Source organism: Pithys albifrons, chromosome 27, assembly GCF_047495875.1.
Source record: "Pithys albifrons albifrons isolate INPA30051 chromosome 27, PitAlb_v1, whole genome shotgun sequence".
Classification (NCBI taxonomy): domain Eukaryota; kingdom Metazoa; phylum Chordata; class Aves; order Passeriformes; family Thamnophilidae; genus Pithys; species Pithys albifrons.
The window spans coordinates 2,610,585-2,628,621 of NC_092484.1; the positions used below are offsets into that span (position 1 = coordinate 2,610,585).

The 18,037-nt window shown below is 67.0% G+C and overlaps 1 protein-coding gene across 2 annotated transcripts; it reads left to right on the forward strand.

The window, feature by feature from the left end:
• Nucleotides 1-3,729: 3,729 nt before the first annotated feature.
• Nucleotides 3,730-16,654, forward strand: TMEM161A (transmembrane protein 161A). Of its 2 annotated transcripts, XM_071578272.1 has the most exons (12): nucleotides 3,730-3,790; nucleotides 5,131-5,234; nucleotides 5,317-5,397; nucleotides 5,504-5,601; nucleotides 8,155-8,311; nucleotides 10,607-10,758; nucleotides 11,983-12,043; nucleotides 12,158-12,301; nucleotides 12,908-13,021; nucleotides 13,864-14,038; nucleotides 14,112-14,208; nucleotides 15,573-16,654. In XM_071578272.1, exons 1-12 carry the CDS (start codon nucleotides 3,788-3,790, stop codon nucleotides 15,818-15,820), a joined length of 1,434 nt encoding a protein of 477 aa, XP_071434373.1. In that variant the 5' UTR covers nucleotides 3,730-3,787; the 3' UTR covers nucleotides 15,821-16,654. The 2 variants fall into 2 exon arrangements, with proteins under 2 accessions (XP_071434373.1, XP_071434374.1); XM_071578273.1 differs by lacking the exons at nucleotides 3,730-3,790; nucleotides 5,131-5,234; nucleotides 5,317-5,397; nucleotides 5,504-5,601; nucleotides 8,155-8,311 and adding an exon at nucleotides 8,326-9,140 and having other exon boundaries at nucleotides 10,650-10,758.
• The last annotated feature ends 1,383 nt before the right edge of the window (nucleotides 16,655-18,037 follow it).

An 18,037-nucleotide genomic window follows, 5' to 3' on the forward strand; every position in this document is an offset into this window, starting at 1 on the left:
GTGGCAGCAGCCCAGCCCTGCGGGGCACTGCAGGGACATGTGCCACCTCTGCCCCATTTCCATCCCTGGGCACTGGGTGTGACCCCACCCTGCCATCCAGAGGGGTCCTGATGGGCACAGGGGACAATGTGCTGTCCCTTTGGGGATGGGGACCGGTGGCAGCAGCAACCCAGCCCTGTGGGGCACTTTGGGGACATGTGCCACCTCAGCCTTGCCCCATCCCATCCCTGGGCACTGGGTGTGACCCCACCCTGCCATCCACGGGGGTCCTGATGGGCACAGGGGACAATGTCCTGTCCCTTTGGGGCTGGAGGGTGGCAGCAGCAACCCAGCCCTGTGGGGACATGTGCCACCTCTGCCCCATTTCCATCCCTGGGCACTGGGTGTGACCCCACCCTGCCATCCCTGGGGCTCCTGATGGGCACAGGGGACAATGTCCTGCCACTTTGGGGTTGGGGTACCCTGGGCCGGGACACTGTGGGGACATGTGCCACCTCAGCCTTGCCATCCCATCCCTGGGCATTGGGTGTGACCCCACCCTGCCATCCACGGGGATCCTGATGGGCACAGGGGACACTGTCCTGCCACTTTGGGGCTGGGGACAGGTGGCAGCAGCCCAGCCCTGTGGGGCACTGTGGGGACATGTGCCACCTCTGCCCCATTGCCATCCCTGGGCACTGGGTGTGACCCCCACCTTGCCATCCACGGGGGTCCTGGTGGGCACAGGGGACAATGTCCTGTCCCTTTGGGGCTGGGGACAGGTGGCAGCAGCCCAGCCCTGTGGGGCACTGCAGGGACATGTGCCACCTCTGCCCCATTACCATCCCTGGGCACTGGGTGTGACCCCACCCTGCCATCCCTGGGGCTCCTGATGGGCACAGGGGACAATGTCCTGCCACTTTGGGGTTGGGGTACCCTGGGTCAGGACACTGTGGGGACATGTGCCACCTCAGCCTTGCCCCATCCCATCCCTGGGCACTGGGTGTGACCCCACCCTGCCATCCCCGGGGCTCCTGATGGGCACAGGTTGGGCACACAGAGACCTGAGGGGCACAAACACCCACCCAGCACCACCAGCTCCCACCTCACCCATTTCTCCAGCCCCAGCTGGTGCTGTTGGTGCCACCACTCACTCCGTGCCCACAAACTCAAATCCCGAGATGAAAGCAGAGGTTGAAGCTCTGCCCCTCCAGCAGCAGATGGGCACGGTGCCCAGGATCAATTCCAGGGGCCGGGACACCCTTCCCCAGGGATGGCTGTGCCATCCTGGTGCCTGTGGGCACCACGGAGCTGGCACAGCACCTTCAGGGATGCTTCAGGGGGGCTCCTCTGGGTGCCATTCACGGGGCTCCTTATGGGCACAGGTTGGGCACACAGGGACCTGAGGTGGGCCCTGCCCTGGGTTCCAGTCCCTGCCCTGGGTGCCAGTCCCTGCCCTGGGTGCCAGTCCCTGCCCTGCCCTGGGTTCCAGTCCCTGCCCTGGGTGCCAGTCCCTGCCCTGGGTGCCAGTCCCTGCCCTGCCCTGGGTTCCAGTCCCTGCCCTGGGTGCCAGTCCCTGCCCTGGGTGCCAGTCCCTCTCTGCCTGGGTTCCAGTCCCTGCCCTGGGTGCCAGTCCTTGCCCTGCTCTGGATGCCACTCCCTGCCCTGCCCTGGGTGCCATTCCCTGCCTGGGGTGCCAGTTCCTGCCCTGCTCTGGGTGCCAGTCCCTGCCCTGCCCTGGGTGCCAATCCCTGCCCTGGGTGCCAGGCCCTGCTCTGGGTGCCAATCCCTGCCCTGTCCTGGGTGCCAGTCCCTCTCTGCCTGGGTGCCAATCCCTGCCCTGGGTGCCAGTCCCTGCCCTGCTCTGGGTGCCAATCCCTGCCCTGTCCTGGGTGCCAGTCCTTCTCTGCCTGGGTGCCAATCCCTGCCCTGGGTGCCAGGCCCTGCTCTGGGTGCCAATCCCTGCCCTGTCCTGGGTGCCAGTCCCTCTCTGCCTGGGTGCCAATCCCTGCCCTGGGTGCCAGTCCCTGCCCTGGGTGCCAGTCCCTGCCCTGCCCTGGGTGCCAATCCCTGCCCTGTCCTGGGTGCCATTCCCTCTCTGCCTGGGTGCAGCTGGTCCAGGGTGATAATGGGCAAGCGGCATCAATGCCCACCATGGTGCCACATCCCAGTGCCAGGCCCTGCATCCCAGTGGGATTTATGAGAATCCAGCTGAGCTGGGGGGGGGGGGGGGCACTGAGGGCTGTGCCAGCCCTGCCCTGCAAGGGGCACCCCCTCACCCTCTCGGGGTCTCTGCAGGTGCTGGTGGGTGCCCCCGTGCCAGGCAGGGTGCCAGGATTCCCAGAGGGTTGCCATGGAGGTGGCATCCCTGGCGACGGGATGTGTTTCCCACTAGATGTCGCTTCCGCCCGTGCCCGGGGCATCCCCGAGGGTTGGGGTGCCCACGTTTGGGGGTTGGCACATCCCGCCCCTTCGACAGGCACCCCAGGGCATCCTGGGCACGCAGCGCTCGGGGTGCCCCCCATGCTGGGCAGCCCCTCCATCACCGCGGGCATTTGTGATGCCCCAAATGCCCCCAGTTCGCCCAAAGTGACCCAATCCCTCCTGTGCCAGCCATGCCAGGTACCAGGGGAGCAGCCTTTGCTGTCTCCATGTCCTGGTGCCCCCAGAGCCCCCCAAACCATCCCCGAACCCCCTGGGCACGCAGCCCTCGGTGTGCCCCCCATGCTGGGCACGGTGGGCGATGGATGGTGGGGGGACCCCCAGCCCCGCCAGAGAGAGGAGGGCACTGTGGGGGCACCCCCTGCCCACCAGAGGAAGGAGGGCACGGTGGGGGCACCCCCGGCCCCTCCTCCCACCTCCAGGGACACAAAAGCCCCTTTGAGGGTTGATTTTACACTGGCATCCAGGGCAGGGATTGGCACCCAGGGCAGGGATTGGCACCCAGGGCAGGGCAAGGACTGAAACCCAGGCAGAAAGGGAATGGCACCCAGGCAAAGAGGGACTGGCACCCAGGGCAGGGCAGGGACTGGCACCCAGGGCAGGTCAGGGACTGACACCCAGAGCAGGGACTGGAACCCAGGGCAAGGACTGGCACCCAGGCAGAGAGGGACTGGCACCCAGGGCAGGGATTGGCACCCAGGCAGAGAGGGTCTGGCACACAGGGCAGGGAAGGGACTGGCACCCAGGGCAGAACAAGGACTGGCACCCAGGCAGAGAGGGAATGGAACCCAGGGAAGGGTCTGGCACTCAGGGCAGGGCAGGGCCTGATACCCAGGGCAGGGACTGGCACCCAGGGCAGGGACTGACACCCAGGCAGAGAGGGATTGGCACCAATGGCAAGGACTGGCACCCAGGCAGTGAGGGACTGGCACCCAGGCCAGGGCAGAGCAGGGACTGGCACCCAGGGAAGGGAGGGACTGGCAACCAGGGCAGGGGCTTGCACCCCGGACAGGGACTGGCATCCAGGGCAAGGACTGGCACCCCGGACAGGGACTGGCACTCAGGGCAGGGACTGGCACCCGGGGCAGGGACTGGCACTCAGGGCAGGGACTGGCACCCAGGGCAGGGACTGGCACCCGGGGCAGGGACTGGCACCCCGGACAGGGCAGGGTCGGGACTCGAACCTGCGGCCCTCGGAGCCGCGGGGGCCCCGCGCCAAACAGAGCCCGCCCCCTCCGCCCTCAGCGGCCTCTCCATTGGCTGATCAGCTGCCAGTCAAAGGGATGACGGCGGCGGATTGGCTGGAGCGGCGGAGGGGGCGGGGCCGGGCGGCCCTTCCTGCGGCCGCCTTTGAGCTGACCCCGCCATGGTGGGCACGGGCCGGGCAGGGCTGAGGGGGCACGGCCGGGCAGGGCTGGGCTGGGCAGGGGCTGCGAGGGCATGGCCGGGCTGGCAGGGAGGGGGCACGGGCCGGGGGGCGGCCCTGAGGGGGTCCCGGCTCGGGGGTCTCTCGGGGGTATCAGTGGTTGGGGGGTCCCTGCCCAGGGGGGGTCCATGCCCAGGTGGGCACATGAGCCAGGGGTGGGCATGGCCGGGGGGTCCCTGCCCGGGGGGGTCCCTGCCCAGGTGGGCACATGAGCCAGGGGTGGGCATGGTCGGGGGGTCCCTGCCCAGGGGTGTCCATGCCCGGGGGGTCCATGCCCAGGGGGGCCCTGCCCAGCTGGGCACATGAGCCAGGGGTTCCATGCCAGGGGGGTCCATGCCCAGGGTGTGCCAGGGGGGTTCCATGGCCAGGAGGGCCTTGCTGAGTGGGGGGTCCATGCCCACAGGGGGGGTCCCATCCTGGGGGGTTGCACATCTGGAGGGTCCCTGCCCAAAATGTGCCAACCTTTGGGGGGGGGGGTGTCTTTGCCTGGGGGGGGTTCCTGGCAGGGTCAGGGGTGCATGGCCAGGGTGGCACAGCCAGGGGGTCCCAGGGGGTGGCACACTCAGGGGGTGGCACATCCAGGGGGTCCCAGGGGATGGCACACTCAGGGGGTGGCACACTCGGGGGGGTTCCCAGGGGGTGGCACACTCAGGGGGACCACCCCACTGTACCCCTCCATCTGTGGCACCCCAGGGTGACCCCCTGGTGCCCCCCCACCTGTGGCACCCCAGGGTGACCCCCTCAGTGTCCCGCCCACCCCGGGGTGACCCCCCAGTGTCCCCCCCATCTGTGGCACCCCAGGGTGACCCTCCAGTGTCCTCCCCCCCAACTTGTGGCACCCCGGGGTGAGCCCCCAGTGTGTCCCCCCCCCCCCCATCTGTGGCACCCCAGGGTGACCCTCCAGTGTCCCCCCCCCCCCAACCTGTGGCACCCCAGGGTGACTCTCCCCTATGTCCCCCCCATGTGTGGCACCCCGGGGTGACCCCCCAGTGTCGCCCCCCCCATCTGTGGCACCCTGGGGTGACCCCCCATTGTGGCCCCCCACCTGTGGCACCCCAGGGTGACCCCGCAGTGTCCACCCCACCCCAGGGTGACCCCCCAGTGTTCCCCCCACCTGTGGCACCCCAGGGTGACCACCCCCAGTGTCCCCTCCATGTGTGGCACCCCAGGGTGACCCCCCAGTGTTGCCCCCCCCCACCGTGGCACCCCGGGGTGACCCCGCAGTGTCCCCCCCCCCACCGTGGCACCCCGGGGTGACCCTGCAGTGTCCCCCCCTGGCACAGGCGGTGCTGGGGGTACAGGTGCTGGTGACCCTGCTGGCTGCCACCCTGCTGCAGAGGATGGCACCACACTGCTCCTTCGCCCGCTGGCTGCTCTGCAACGGCAGGTACAGGCCCTGCCCCTCCCTGGGGGGGGGTTTGGGGGCACCCCTGGCACCGCTGAGACCCCCCTTGCCCCCTCCATGCCAGCCTGTACCGCTACAAACACCCCTCGGACGAGGAGCTCTGTGCCCTGGCCGGGAAGCAGCGCCCCAAGGGCAGGAGGGACAGGTGAGCAGGGGCTGGGGGTGGCATTTGGGCACGGTGGGCAGGGGCTGGTGGCAAGGAGGGCACTGTGGCACCCAGGGGACCACCCAGCCCGTGGTGTCCCCTGCAGGAGGGTGAATGGAGTGGTGGAGGACAAGCCCCTGTCGGTGCCAAGGGACATCGCCCTGCGCCTGGACACGGCGCCCATCACTGCTGTGGATGCCCTGGGTGAGTGCCCACCCACCCTGCCCTGCCCTCAGGGACCCCCTGTGGGCACCCCCGGTGTGCTCAGGGAGCCCTCTGTGCCCCCAGTGCTGAGGGGTCTCTGTGGGTGCCCCTCCGGTGCTCGGGGTCCCTGTGGGTGCCCCCATTGCTGGGGGATCACTGTGGGTGCCCCCATTGCTGGGGGGTCCCTGTGGGTGCCCCTCCAGTGCTCGGGGTCCCTGTGGGTGCCCCCATTGCTGGGGGGTCCCTGTGGGCACCCCATGCTGTGCCCCCATTGCTGGGGGTTCCCTGTGTGCCCCCCCCCAGTGCTGAGGGGTCTCTGTGCCCCCACAATGCTGAGGGGTCCCTGTGCCCCCCCAGTGCTCAGGGGTCTCTGTGCCCCCACAATGCTGAGGGGTCCCTGTGGGTGCCCCCTATTGCTGAGAGGGTTCCTGTGGGTGCCCCCAGCATGGTGAGAGGTCCCTGTGTGCCCCCCCAGCATGGTGAGAGGTCCCTGTGGGTACCCCCAGCATGGTGAGGGGTCCCTGTGTGCCCCCCCAGCATGGTGAGAGGTCCCTGTGGGTACCCCCAGCATGGTGAGGGGTCCCTGTGTGCCCCCCCAGCATGGTGAGAGGTCCCTGTGGGTACCCCCAGCATGGTGAGGGGTCCCTGTGTGCACCCCCAGCATGGTGAGGGGTCTCTGTGTCCCTCAGTGCTGAGGGGTCCCTGTGCCCCCCATTGCTGAGGGCTCCCTGTGTGCCCCCCCAGCATGGTGAGGGGTCCCTGTGGGTACCCCCAGCATGGTGAGGGGTCCCTGTGTGCCCCCCCAGCATGGTGAGGGCTCCCTGTGTGCCCCCCCAGCATGGTGAGGGGTCTCTGTGCCCCCCAGTGCTGTGCCCCCCATTGCTGAGGGGTCCCTGTGTGCCCCCCCAGCATGGTGAGGGGTCTCTGTGCCCCCCAGTGCTGAGGGGTCCCTGTGCCCCCCAGTGATGTGCCCCCCATTGCTGAGGGCTCCCTGTGTGCCCCCCCAGCATGGTGAGGGGTCCCTGTGTGCACCCCCAGCATGGTGAGGGCTCCCTGTGGGCACCCCCAGCATGGTGAGAGGTCCCTGTGGGTACCCCCAGCATGGTGAGGGGTCCCTGTGGGCACCCCCAGCATGGTGAGGGGTCCCTGTGGGCACCCCCAGCATGGTGAGGGGTCCCTGTGGGCACCCCCAGCATGGTGAGGGGTCCCTGTGGGTACCCCCAGCATGGTGAGGGCTCCCTGTGTGCCCCCCCAGCATGGTGAGGGGTCTCTGTGCCCCCCAGTGCTGAGGGGTCCCTGTGCCCCCCAGTGCTGTGCCCCCCATTGCTGAGGGCTCCCTGTGTGCCCCCCCAGCATGGTGAGGGCTCCCTGTGTGCCCCCCCAGCATGGTGAGGGGTCCCTGTGGGTACCCCCAGCATGGTGAGGGGTCCCTGTGGGCACCCCCAGCATGGTGAGAGGTCCCTGTGGGTACCCCCAGCATGGTGAGGGGTCCCTGTGTGCCCCCCCAGCATGGTGAGGGGTCCCTGTGGGCACCCCCAGCATGGTGAGGGGTCCCTGTGGGTACCCCCAGCATGGTGAGGGGTCTCTGTGCCCCCCAGTGCTGAGGGGTCCCTGTGCCCCCCAGTGCTGTGCCCCCCATTAGTGAGGGCTCCCTGTGGGCACCCCCAGCATGGTGAGGGGTTCCTGTGGGTACCCCCAGCATGGTGAGGGCTCCCTGTGTGCCCCCCCAGCATGGTGAGGGGTCCCTGTGTGCCCCCCCAGCATGGTGAGGGGTCTCTGTGCCCCCCAGTGCTGAGGGGTCCCTGTGCCCCCCAGTGCTGTGCCCCCCATTGCTGAGGGCTCCCTGTGTGCCCCCCCAGCATGGTGAGGGGTCCCTGTGTGCCCCCCCAGCATGGTGAGGGCTCCCTGTGTGCCCCCCCAGCATGGTGAGGGGTCCCTGTGGGTACCCCCAGCATGGTGAGGGGTCCCTGTGGGCACCCCCAGCATGGTGAGAGGTCCCTGTGGGTACCCCCAGCATGGTGAGGGCTCCCTGTGTGCCCCCCCAGCATGGTGAGGGGTCCCTGTGGGTACCCCCAGCATGGTGAGAGGTCCCTGTGGGTACCCCCAGCATGGTGAGGGGTCCCTGTGTGCCCCCCCAGCATGGTGAGGGGTCTCTGTGCCCCCCAGTGCTGTGCCCCCCATTGCTGAGGGGTCCCTGTGTGCCCCCCCAGCATGGTGAGGGGTCCCTGTGTGCCCCCCCAGCATGGTGAGGGGTCTCTGTGCCCCCCAGTGCTGAGGGGTCCCTGTGCCCCCCAGTGCTGTGCCCCCCATTGCTGAGGGCTCCCTGTGTGCCCCCCCAGCATGGTGAGGGGTCCCTGTGTGCCCCCCCAGCATGGTGAGGGCTCCCTGTGTGCCCCCCCAGCATGGTGAGGGGTCCCTGTGTGCCCCCCCAGCATGGTGAGGGGTCCCTGTGTGCCCCCCCAGCATGGTGAGGGCTCCCTGTGTGCCCCCCCAGCATGGTGAGGGGTCTCTGTGTGCCCCCCCAGCATGGTGAGGGGTCTCTGTGCCCCCCAGTTCTCAGGTACTTCGTGGACTACCAGTGGTTTGTGGACTTTGCCCTCTACTCCACCATCGTCTACGTCCTCACCGAGGGCTATTACAGTGTGGCCAACCCGGCCCGGGAGACCAACCTGGGGCTGCTCTGGTGCCTCCTCAGCATCTTCTTCTCAGTGTATCCTTCTCCTGGGCTCTGGGGGGCACTGCCAGCCCCCACCAGGGAGGTCCTGTGAGGGCAGGGGAGGGGACCCACCACCTGTAGGGGTGAGTTAAGGATGGTCAGAAGAGGACCAGGCAAAGCAACATCAGAAGGGCTGAACAAAGAGCTTAGAACTTTATTTCTAGTTACAGCTTCACTTTTTATCTCCTCTTGTGCCCAACAAGCCACCACACCATGGGTCAGGTCACCATGGGAACATTCTACTGGCTCAAGGTGTCCCACCTTCCCTCTCTGCTCCTCAAGGGTGACTCCAAACTGCTCCTCTTTCCACCTTGAACTGTCCAAGATCAATTCCCTCATCCATTACTGGGGGGGTCACCATTGTAGGGTTGAGTTAATGAGGGTCAGAAGAGGATCAGGCACAGAAACATCAGAAGGGTTAGAACTTTAGTTACAGCTTCACCTTTTTTCTCCTCTTGTACCCAACAAGCCATCACACCGTGGGTCAGGTCACCATGGGAACATTTTACTAGTTAAAGGTGTCCCACCTTCCACAGGTGGCTCCTGCTCCTCAAGGGTGACTCCAAACTGCTCCTCTTTCCACCTTGAACTGTTCAAGATCCATTCCCTCATCCATTACTGGGGGGTCACCATTGTAGGGTTGAGTTAATGATGGTCAGAAGAGGATCAGGCAAAGCAACATCAGAAAGGTTGAACAAAGAGCTTAGAACTTTAGTTTTGGTTCCAGCTTCACCTTTTATCTCCTCTTGTGCCCAACAAGCCACTGGTTACTCAGGTCACCATGGGAACATTCTACTGGCTCAAGGTGTCCCACCTTCTACAGGTGGCTCCTGCTCCTCCAGGGTGACTGGGGGTCCCCCAGAGGCCTTCAGGGTTTGCTTGACAGCCTCTCCTTGTCCCAGGGTTGGGGGTCCCCAATACCCCCCAGGGTTTCCTTGACAGGGTCCCCTTGTCCCAGGGTTGGGGGTCCCTCAAAGGACCTCAAGGTTGGGGGTCCGCAGAGCCCCCCAGGGTTTCCTTGCCAGCCCCCCCTCACCCCAGGGTTGGGGGTCCCCCAAACCCCCTGATTTCCTTGACAGGGGACCCCCAAAGCCCCTCAGGGTTTCCTTGACAGCCCCCCCTCTCCCTGGGATTAGGGGTCCCCCGGAGCCCCTTGACAGCCCCCCTGACCCCCAGATTGGGGGTCCCCAAAGCCCCTCAGGGTTTCCTTGACAGCCTCCTGTTGTCCCAAGGTTGGGGGTCCCTCAAAGGACCTCAGGGTTGGGGGTCTTGAGAGCCCCCCAGGGTTTCCTTGCCAGCCCCCCCTCACCCCAGGGTTGGGGGTCCCCAAAACCTCTTGCCAGCCCCCCCTCACCCCCAGATTGGGGGTCCCCCAAACCCCCTGGTTTCCTTGACAGGGGACCCCCAAAGCCCCTCAGGGTTTCTTTGACAGTCTCCCCTTGTTACAGGGTTGGGGGTCCCCAAAACCCCTTGACAGCCCCCCCCTCACCCCCAGATTGGGGGTCCCCAAAGCCCCCCAGAATTTCCTTGACAGCCCCCCCTCTCCCCGGGGCTTTGGGGTCCCCCAAAGACCTTCAGGGTTGGGGGTCCCCCAGAGCCCCCCAGATTTCCTTGGCAGCCCCCCCCTCTCCCTGGGGTTGGGGGTCCCCCAAAACCCCTTGACAGCCCCCCTGACCCCCAGATTGGGGGTCTCCCAAAACCCCTTGACAGCCCCCCCTCTCCCCAGTTTGGGGGTCCCCAGAGCCCCTCAGCGTTTCTGTGACAGCCCCCCCTTGTCCCAGGGCTGGGGATCCCCAAAACCCCTTGGCAGCCCCCCTGACCCCCAGATTGGGGGTCCCCCAAGCCCCCTTGACAGCCCCCCCTCTCCCCAGTTTGGGGGTCCCCAGAGCCCCTCAGGGTTTCTGTGACAGCCCCCCCTTGTCCCAGGGCTGGGGATCCCCAAAACCCCTTGGCAGCCCCCCCTCACCCCCAGATTGGGGTCCCCCAAACCCCCTTGACAGCCCCCCCTCTCCCCAGTTTGGGGGTCCCCAGAGCCCCTCAGGGTTTCTGTGACAGCCCCCCCTTGTCCCAGGGCTGGGGGTCCCCAAAACCCCTTGGCAGCCCCCCCTCACCCCCAGATTGGGGTCCCCCAAACCCCCTTGACAGGCCCCATCTCCCCAGTTTGGGGGTCCCCCAAGCCCCTCAGGGTTTCCTTTACAGCCTCCCCTTGTCCCAGGGTTGGGGGGTCCCTCAAAGGACCTCAGGGTTGGGGGTCCCCCCGAGCCCCCCAGGTTTCCTTGACCCCCCCAGGAAGGTGTTTCTCACCGTGCTGGGCCATTATTTCCGCTCGCAGGAGGGCGGGGAGCGCTCGGTCTGTCTCACCTTCGCCTTCCTCTTCCTCCTCCTCGCCATGGTGGTCCTGGTGGTCCGGGAGGACCTGCTGGAGTTTGGCCTCGACTCAGGTGGGGGGTGGGGCACGGGGGGAGGGGTGGGGAGGGGGCTCTGGGGGGTGCAGGCACCTCACGTGGGGGGGACACCCAGTTATGGGGGTCACACCCAGTTATGTGGGTCACACCCCACTTTATAGGGGTCACACCCCACCCATGGGTGTCCCTCCCCACCCATGGGTGTCCCTCCCCACTCAGGGGGTCCCTCCCCACCCGTGGGGGTCCCTCCCCACCCAGGGTGTCCCTGCCCACTCAGGGGTTCCCTCCTCTCTCAGGGGGTCCCTCCCCACCCATGGGGGTCCCTCCCCACCCACGGGGGTCCCTCCCCACTCAGGGGATCCCTCCCCACTCAGGGGATCCCTCCCCACTCAGGGGGTCCCTCCCCACTCAGGGGGTTCCTCCCCACTCAGGGGGTCTCTCTCCACTCAGGGGGTCCCTCCCCACTCAGGGGGTTCCTCCCCACTCAGGGGATCCCTCCCCACTCAGGGGGTCTCTCTCCACTCAGGGGGTCTCTCTCCACTCAGGGGGTCCCTCCCCACCCGTGGGGGTCCCTCCCCACTCAGGGGGTCCCTGCCCATTCAGGGGGTCCCTCCCCACCCATGGGTGTCCCTCCCCACTCAGGGGGTTCCTCCCCACTCAGGGGATCCCTGCCCACTCAGGGGGTCCCTCCTCTCTCAGGGGGTCCCTCCCCACCCATGGGTGTCCCTCCCCACTCAGGGGGTCCCTCCCCACCCGTGGGGGTCCCTCCCCACCCAGGGTGTCCCTGCCCACTCAGGGGGTCCCTCCCCACTCAGGGGGTCCCTCCCCACCCAAGGGTGTCCCTGCCCATTCAGGGGGTCCCTCCCCACCCATGGGGGTCCCTCTCCTCTCAGAGGATCTCAGCCCATTCAGGGGGTTCCTCCCCACTCAGAGGCTCCCTCCCCACCCATGGGGGTCCTTGCCCACTCAAAGGGTCCCTCCCCACCCAAGGGTGTCCCTGCCCACACAGGGGGTCCCTCCACTCTCAGAGTGTCCCTCCCCACCCATGGGGGTCCCTCCCCTCTCAGGGGGTCCCTCCCCACCCATGGGTGTCCCTCCCTGCTCAGGGGGTCCCTGCCCATTCAGGGGGTCCCTCCCCACTCATGGGTGTCCCTGCCCACCCAAGGGTGTCCCTGCCCACTCAAGGGAGTCCCTCCCCACCCATGGGTGTCCCTGCCGCTCAGGGGGTCCCTCCCCACCCATGGGGGTCCCTCCCCACAGGCCTGGCCGCCGTCACCACCAACCTGGAGCCCATCCTGAAGCCTCGGGGCTGGCAGTGGACGTGAGTTGGCACCTTGGCACAGATGGGCACGGGGGTTTTTGTGGGGGGTTTCTGGAGGTCTGGGGTGGCAACACAGCCCCCCCCTCCCCCAGCTGTCCCTTGTGCCCCCCACAGGCTGCCCCTGGCCAAACTGGCATTCAAGCTGGCACTGGTTGCCCTCTGCTCCTTCCTGGGCGCCTGCCTGACCTTCCCGGGGCTGCGCCTGGCACAGACACACCTGGATGCCCTCAGGATGGCAGCTGACAGACCCCTGGCACAGTTGGGTGACCTGGGGTGGGGAAGGGGGCAGGGGGTTGGTGGTGGGAGGGTGAGAATTGGCTGGGATGGAGGGGACGGGGCACTGGGGGCACAGGGGCCTCTGGTGGCACCTCCGCAGGGTCCTGGCGGGTCTGGTGGCACCTCCATGAGGTCCTGGGGGGTCTGGTGGCACCTCCACAATGACCTGGGGGTCTCTGGTGGCACCTGCATGAGGTCCTGGGGGGTCTATGGGGGCACCTCCACGTGGGTGGCCTGGAGGGGTCTCAGGTGGCACCTCCACAGGGTCCTGGGGGGTCTGGTGCCACCTGCACATGGTCCCAGGGGGTCTGGTGGCACCTCCACAGTGCCCTGGGGGTCTCTGGTGGCACCTTCACAGGGTCTTGGGGGGTCTCAGGTGGCACCTCCACAGTGCCCCGGGGGGTCTCAGGTGGCACCTCCACAGGGTCCTGAGGCGTTTCAGGTGGCACCTCCCCAGTGCCCTGGGGGGTCTGGTGGCACCTCCCCAGTGCCCTGGGGGTCTCAGGTGGCACCTCCACAGGGTCCTGGGGGGAAGTCTCAGGTGGCACCTCCCCAGTGCCCTGGGGGTCTCAGGTGGCACCTCCACAGGGTGCTGCTCCACGTGGGTTTCCTGGCACCGGTGCTGGTGGTGGTGATGTGGGTCAGACCCATCTCCAGGGACTTCCTGCTCCGTGCCCCCCTGGGCAAGGACACAGTGCAGATGTGAGTGGGGCACAGATGCCACCCCCCTGTGCCAACACACCCTGCCAGGAGCTCTGGTGCCCAGGATGCCCCTGAGAGCCCCCCCTGTGCCCACAGCCTGTCACACTCTGCCCCCCAGGATGCCCCTGACCCCCCCTGTGCCCCCCAAATGCCCCTGACCCCCCCTGTGCCCCCTGTGCCCACAGCCTGTCAGACTCTGCCCCCCAGGATGCCCCCTGTGCCCACAGCCTGTCGAACTCTGCTCCCCAGATGCCCAGGATGCCCCTGACCCCCCCTGTGCCCACAGCCTGTCACACTCTGCCCCCCAGGATGCCCCTGACCCCCCCCTGTGCCCACAGCCTGTCACACTCTGCCCCCCCCCAGATGCCCCTGACTCCCCTGTGCCCCCTGTGCCCACAGCCTGTCAGACTTTGCCCCCCAGATGCCCAGGATGCCCCTCACACCCCCTGTGCCCCCTGTGCCCACAGCCTGTCACACTCTGCCCCCCCCAGATGCCCCTGACCCCCCTGTGCCCCCTGTGCCCACAGCCTGTCAGACTTTGCCCCCCAGATGCCCAGGATGCCCCTCACACCCCCTGTGCCCCCTGTGCCCACAGCCTGTCACTCTCTGCCCCCCCAGATGCCCAGGATGCCCCCTATGCCCACAGCCTGTCAGACTGCCCCCCAGATGCCCCTGACCCCCCCTGTGCCCCCTGTGCCCACAGCCTGTCAGACTCTGCCCCCCCCCCAGATGCCCAGGATGCCCCTCACACCCCCTGTGCCCCCTGTGCCCACAGCCTGTCAGACTTTGCCCCCCAGATGCCCCTGACCCCCCTGTGCCCCCCGTGCCCCCTGTGCCCACAGCCTGTCAGACTCTGGCTACGACACCGCCCGGCTCTGGGCCATCGTGGGGCTGTGCCTGCTGCGCCTGCTGGGCACCCGTTGGCACCTCCAGGCCTACCTGGGGCTGGCAGAGCGCTGGGTGGAGCAGCTGAGGAGGGAGGCAGGACGGATCCCAGCCCTGGAGATCCAGCAGAAGGTTGGCATGGGGCACGGGGGGGTGGGCACGGCGCTGTGCCCCATGCCCTGAGCGGTGCCCGCTCTGCCCACAGATCACCAGGATCTTCTGCTACGTGCCCGTGGTCACCCTGCAGTACGTGGTGCCCATCGCCCTCACCCTGCACTGCACTCTGCTCCTCAAGACGCTGGGTGAGCCCCTGGAGGGTGGCATGGGGGGCACAGGGGGGCACCTGCAGGGTGTGGGGGTGCCACCGGCACCCAGGTGGTGCCCACAGACCCTCATAGGTGGCTGCAAAACCTTCACAAGGGGCACAGGAGGGGCAGCACCAACCCTGGCGTGAAGATGTGCCAGGGGGTTGGCATGGAGTTCAGGGAATGGCATGAAGATGTGCCAGGGACGTTGGGATGGAGCTCAGGGAATGCTGTGCCAGGGCTGGGATGGAGCTCAGGGAATGCTGTGCCAGGGGTGGTCAGGATGGAGCTCAGGGAATGCTGTGCCAGGGGATTGGCATGGAGCTCAGGGAATGCTGTGCCAGGGGCTGGGATGGAGCTCAGGGAATGCTGTGCCAGGGAGGTTGGCATGGGAGCTCAGGGAACAGCTGGAGTTGTGCCAGGGGGTTGGCATGGAGCTCAGGGGATGCTGTGCCAGGGGGTTGGCATGGAGCTCAGGGAATGCTGTGCCAGGGGTTGGGATGGAGCTCAGGGAATGCTGTGGCAGGGGGGGTCAGGATGGAGCTCAGGGAATGCTGTGCCAGGGGGTTGGCATGGGAGCTCAGGGAATGCTGTGCCAGGGGGATCAGGATGGAGCTCAGGGAATGCTGTGCCAGGGGTTGGGATGGAGCTCAGGGAATGCTGTGCCAGGGGGTTGGCATGGGAGCTCAGGGAATGCTGTGCCAGGGGGATCAGGATGGAGCTCAGGGAATGCTGTGCCAGGGGAGGTCAGGATGGAGCTCAGGGAATGCTGTGCCAGGGGATTGGCATGGAGCTCAGGGAATGCTGTGCCAGGGGCTGGGATGGAGCTCAGGGAATGCTGTGCCAGGGAGGTTGGCATGGGAGCTCAGGGAACAGCTGGAGTTGTGCCAGGGGGTTGGCATGGAGCTCAGGGGATGCTGTGCCAGGGGAGGTCAGGATGGAGCTCAGGGAATGCTGTGCCAGGGCCTGGCATGGAGCTCAGGGAATGCTGTGCCAGGGGGTTGGCATGGAGCTCAGGGAATGCTGTGCCAGGGCCTGGCATGGATCTCAGGGAAAGGCTCTTCCCCCAGAGGGTGGTGGGCACTGACCAGGCTCCCCAGGGCAGTGGGCACAGCTGGGGCACTGCCAGAGCTCCAGGAGTGTTTGGATGATCTGGGGCACAGGGTGGCACTGTTGGGGTGTCCTGGGCAGTGCCAGGATGGTCCTTGGGGGTCCAGCTCAGAGCATGGTGATTATTCTCTTCTGTGATGCCCACGGTTTGCAGTTGGCACAACCCCAGTGCCCACAGCTGGGCTGTGCCAGGGGGCTGAGGCTGCAGCTCAGGGACCCCCACCCACATCCCTGTGCCCTCTGTCCCACAGGGCACCACTCCTGGGGGCTGTACCCGGAGCCACCCCCCGTGCCCCCGGCGGTGCCAGCGGGCACTGCCAGCGCCGACAGCGAGGACGTGCAGGTGGTGGTGCAGCAGCTCACGGGCATCCTGGAGGGCATCTTCACCCCCCCCTTCTTCAGGGGGCTCTTCTCCTTCCTCACCTGGTGGGTGGCACTATGCCAGGTCATCACCAGCCTCTTCGGCCTCTACTTCCACCAGTACCTGGCATCGTCCTGACTGGTGCCAACTGGGCCGTGCCAGGGGGCACAGTGGGTGCCCAGCTGCTGCTGCCTTGGCTGGTTTGCCCCTTTGGCACGTGCTGGTGGACACAGGGCGGGTATTTCCTCTGCCAGCTTTGGGCAGGATGGGTGTTGTGCCCAGGTCAGGGTGGGCATCGCCTGCTCCTGCCACCCATCACCACCGTGCCTGGTGCCACCCCCTGCAGCCCCTGTGCCCGCTCCTGACCCACTGTGGGCACACCCCTGACCCACTGTGGGCACACCCCACCCCTGTGGGCAGCACCTCCTGCCAGCCCAGGTGGCCCACACTGGGCACAGGACGTGGTGGGACCTGGCACAGGGTGGCACCTCGAGGTGCCAGCGTGGGCTGTGGGGTGTGCCCTGCCTGCTGTTTGCCCCCACCAGCTGGGGGGGGTTTGTGGGGTCTCTGCTCTGCCCAGCTGGGTCAGGGCTCCTTGGCATCATCGTGGGCATCATTGTGGGCATCCTCATGGGCATCATCGTGGACATCATTGTGGGCATCCTCATGGGCATCATTGTGGGCATCCTCATGGGCATCATCGTGGACATCATTGTGGGCATCATCGTGGACATCCCCATGGGCATCATCGTGGACATCGTGGGCATCCTCATGGGCATCATCGTGGGCATCATTGTGGGCATCCTCATGGGCATCATCGTGGGCATCATTGTGGGCATCCCCATGGGCATCATCGTGGACATCGTGGGCATCCTCATGGGCATCATCGTGGGCATCATTGTGGGCATCCTCATGCCCAGCCTGGGCTGGGTTTGGAATAAAGAGGTGACTTGGAGTTGGTGCCACCCAAAAGCTGCTGCTTGGATTGTCCTGAGTGTCCCCAAAGCCCCCGAGTGTCCCCAAAGCCCTCGAGTGTCCCCAAATCCCCCCGAGTGTCCCCAAAGCCCCCCGAGTGTCCCCAAAGCCCCCGAGTGTCCCCAAAGCCCCCCTGAGTGTTCCCAAAGCCCCCCGTGACTGTCCCCAAGCCCTCCTGGGTGTCCCCAAAGCCCCCTGAGTGTCCCCAGAGCTCCCCCGGGTGTCCCCAAACCCCCCTGGCTGTCCGCAAACCCCCCCGAGTGTCCCCAAAGCCCCCGAGTGTCCCCAAAGCCCCCCTGAGTGTTCCCAAAGCCCCCCGTGACTGTCCCCAAACCCTCCTGGGTGTCCCCAAATCCCCCCGAGTGTCCCCAAATCCCCCCGAGTGTCCTCAAAGCCCCCTGAGTGTCCCCAAAGCTCCCCCGGGTGTCCCCAAACCCCCCTGGCTGTCCGCAAACCCCCCCGAGTGTCCCCAATGCCCCCTGAGTGTCCCCAAAGCCGACTGAGTGTCCCCAAATCACCCCGAGTGTCCCCAAAGCCCCCGAGTGTCCTCAAAGCCCCCCCGGATGTCCCCAAAGCCCCCCTGAGTGTTCCCAAAGCCCCCCGTGACTGTCCCCAAACCCTCCTGGGTGTCCCCAAACCCCCCCCGAGTGTCCCCAATGCCCCCTGAGTGTCCCCAAAGCCGACTGAGTGTTCCCAAAGCCCCCCCTGACTGTCCCCAAACCCTCCTGGGTGTCCCCAAAACCTCCCTGCGTGTCCCCAAAGCTCCCCTGAGTGTCCCCAAATCCCCCCGAGTGTCCCCAAAGCCGACTGGGTGTCCCCAAACCCCCCCCAGTGTCCCCAAAGCCCCCTGAGTGTCCCCAACCCCCCCTGCCCGGCTCCGGGTGGCACGTCTGGAAGCGCCCAAATGTCCCCAGACTGGCAGCGCCTGCGGGTACCCAACGTGGGGAAGGACCAGGCCATGGCTGAGGCGACAGTGCCACCTGCTGCCACCACACACCCTGTGTCCCTGGATGTCCCTGGATGTCCCTGTGTGTCCCCCTGTCCTCGTGTCCATGTCCCCCTGTCCCCGTTTCCCCGTCCTGTCCCCGTGTCCCCCCGTCCCTGTGTCTCCCTGTCCCTGTGTGTCCCCCTATCCCCGTGTCCCCGTCCCTGTGTCCCCTTGTCCCCGTGTCCCCATGTCCCTGTGCCCCGTGTCCCTGTCCCCGTCCCCATCCCTGTGTCCCCCGTCCCCATGTCCCTCTGTTACCATGTCCCAGTGTCCCCGTGTGTCCCCGTCCCTGTATGTCCCTGTCCCCCTGTCCCTGTGTCCCCTGTCCCCGTGTCCCTGTGTGTCCCCCTGTCCCTCTCCCTGTGTCCCCGTCCCCGTGTCCCTGTCCCTCT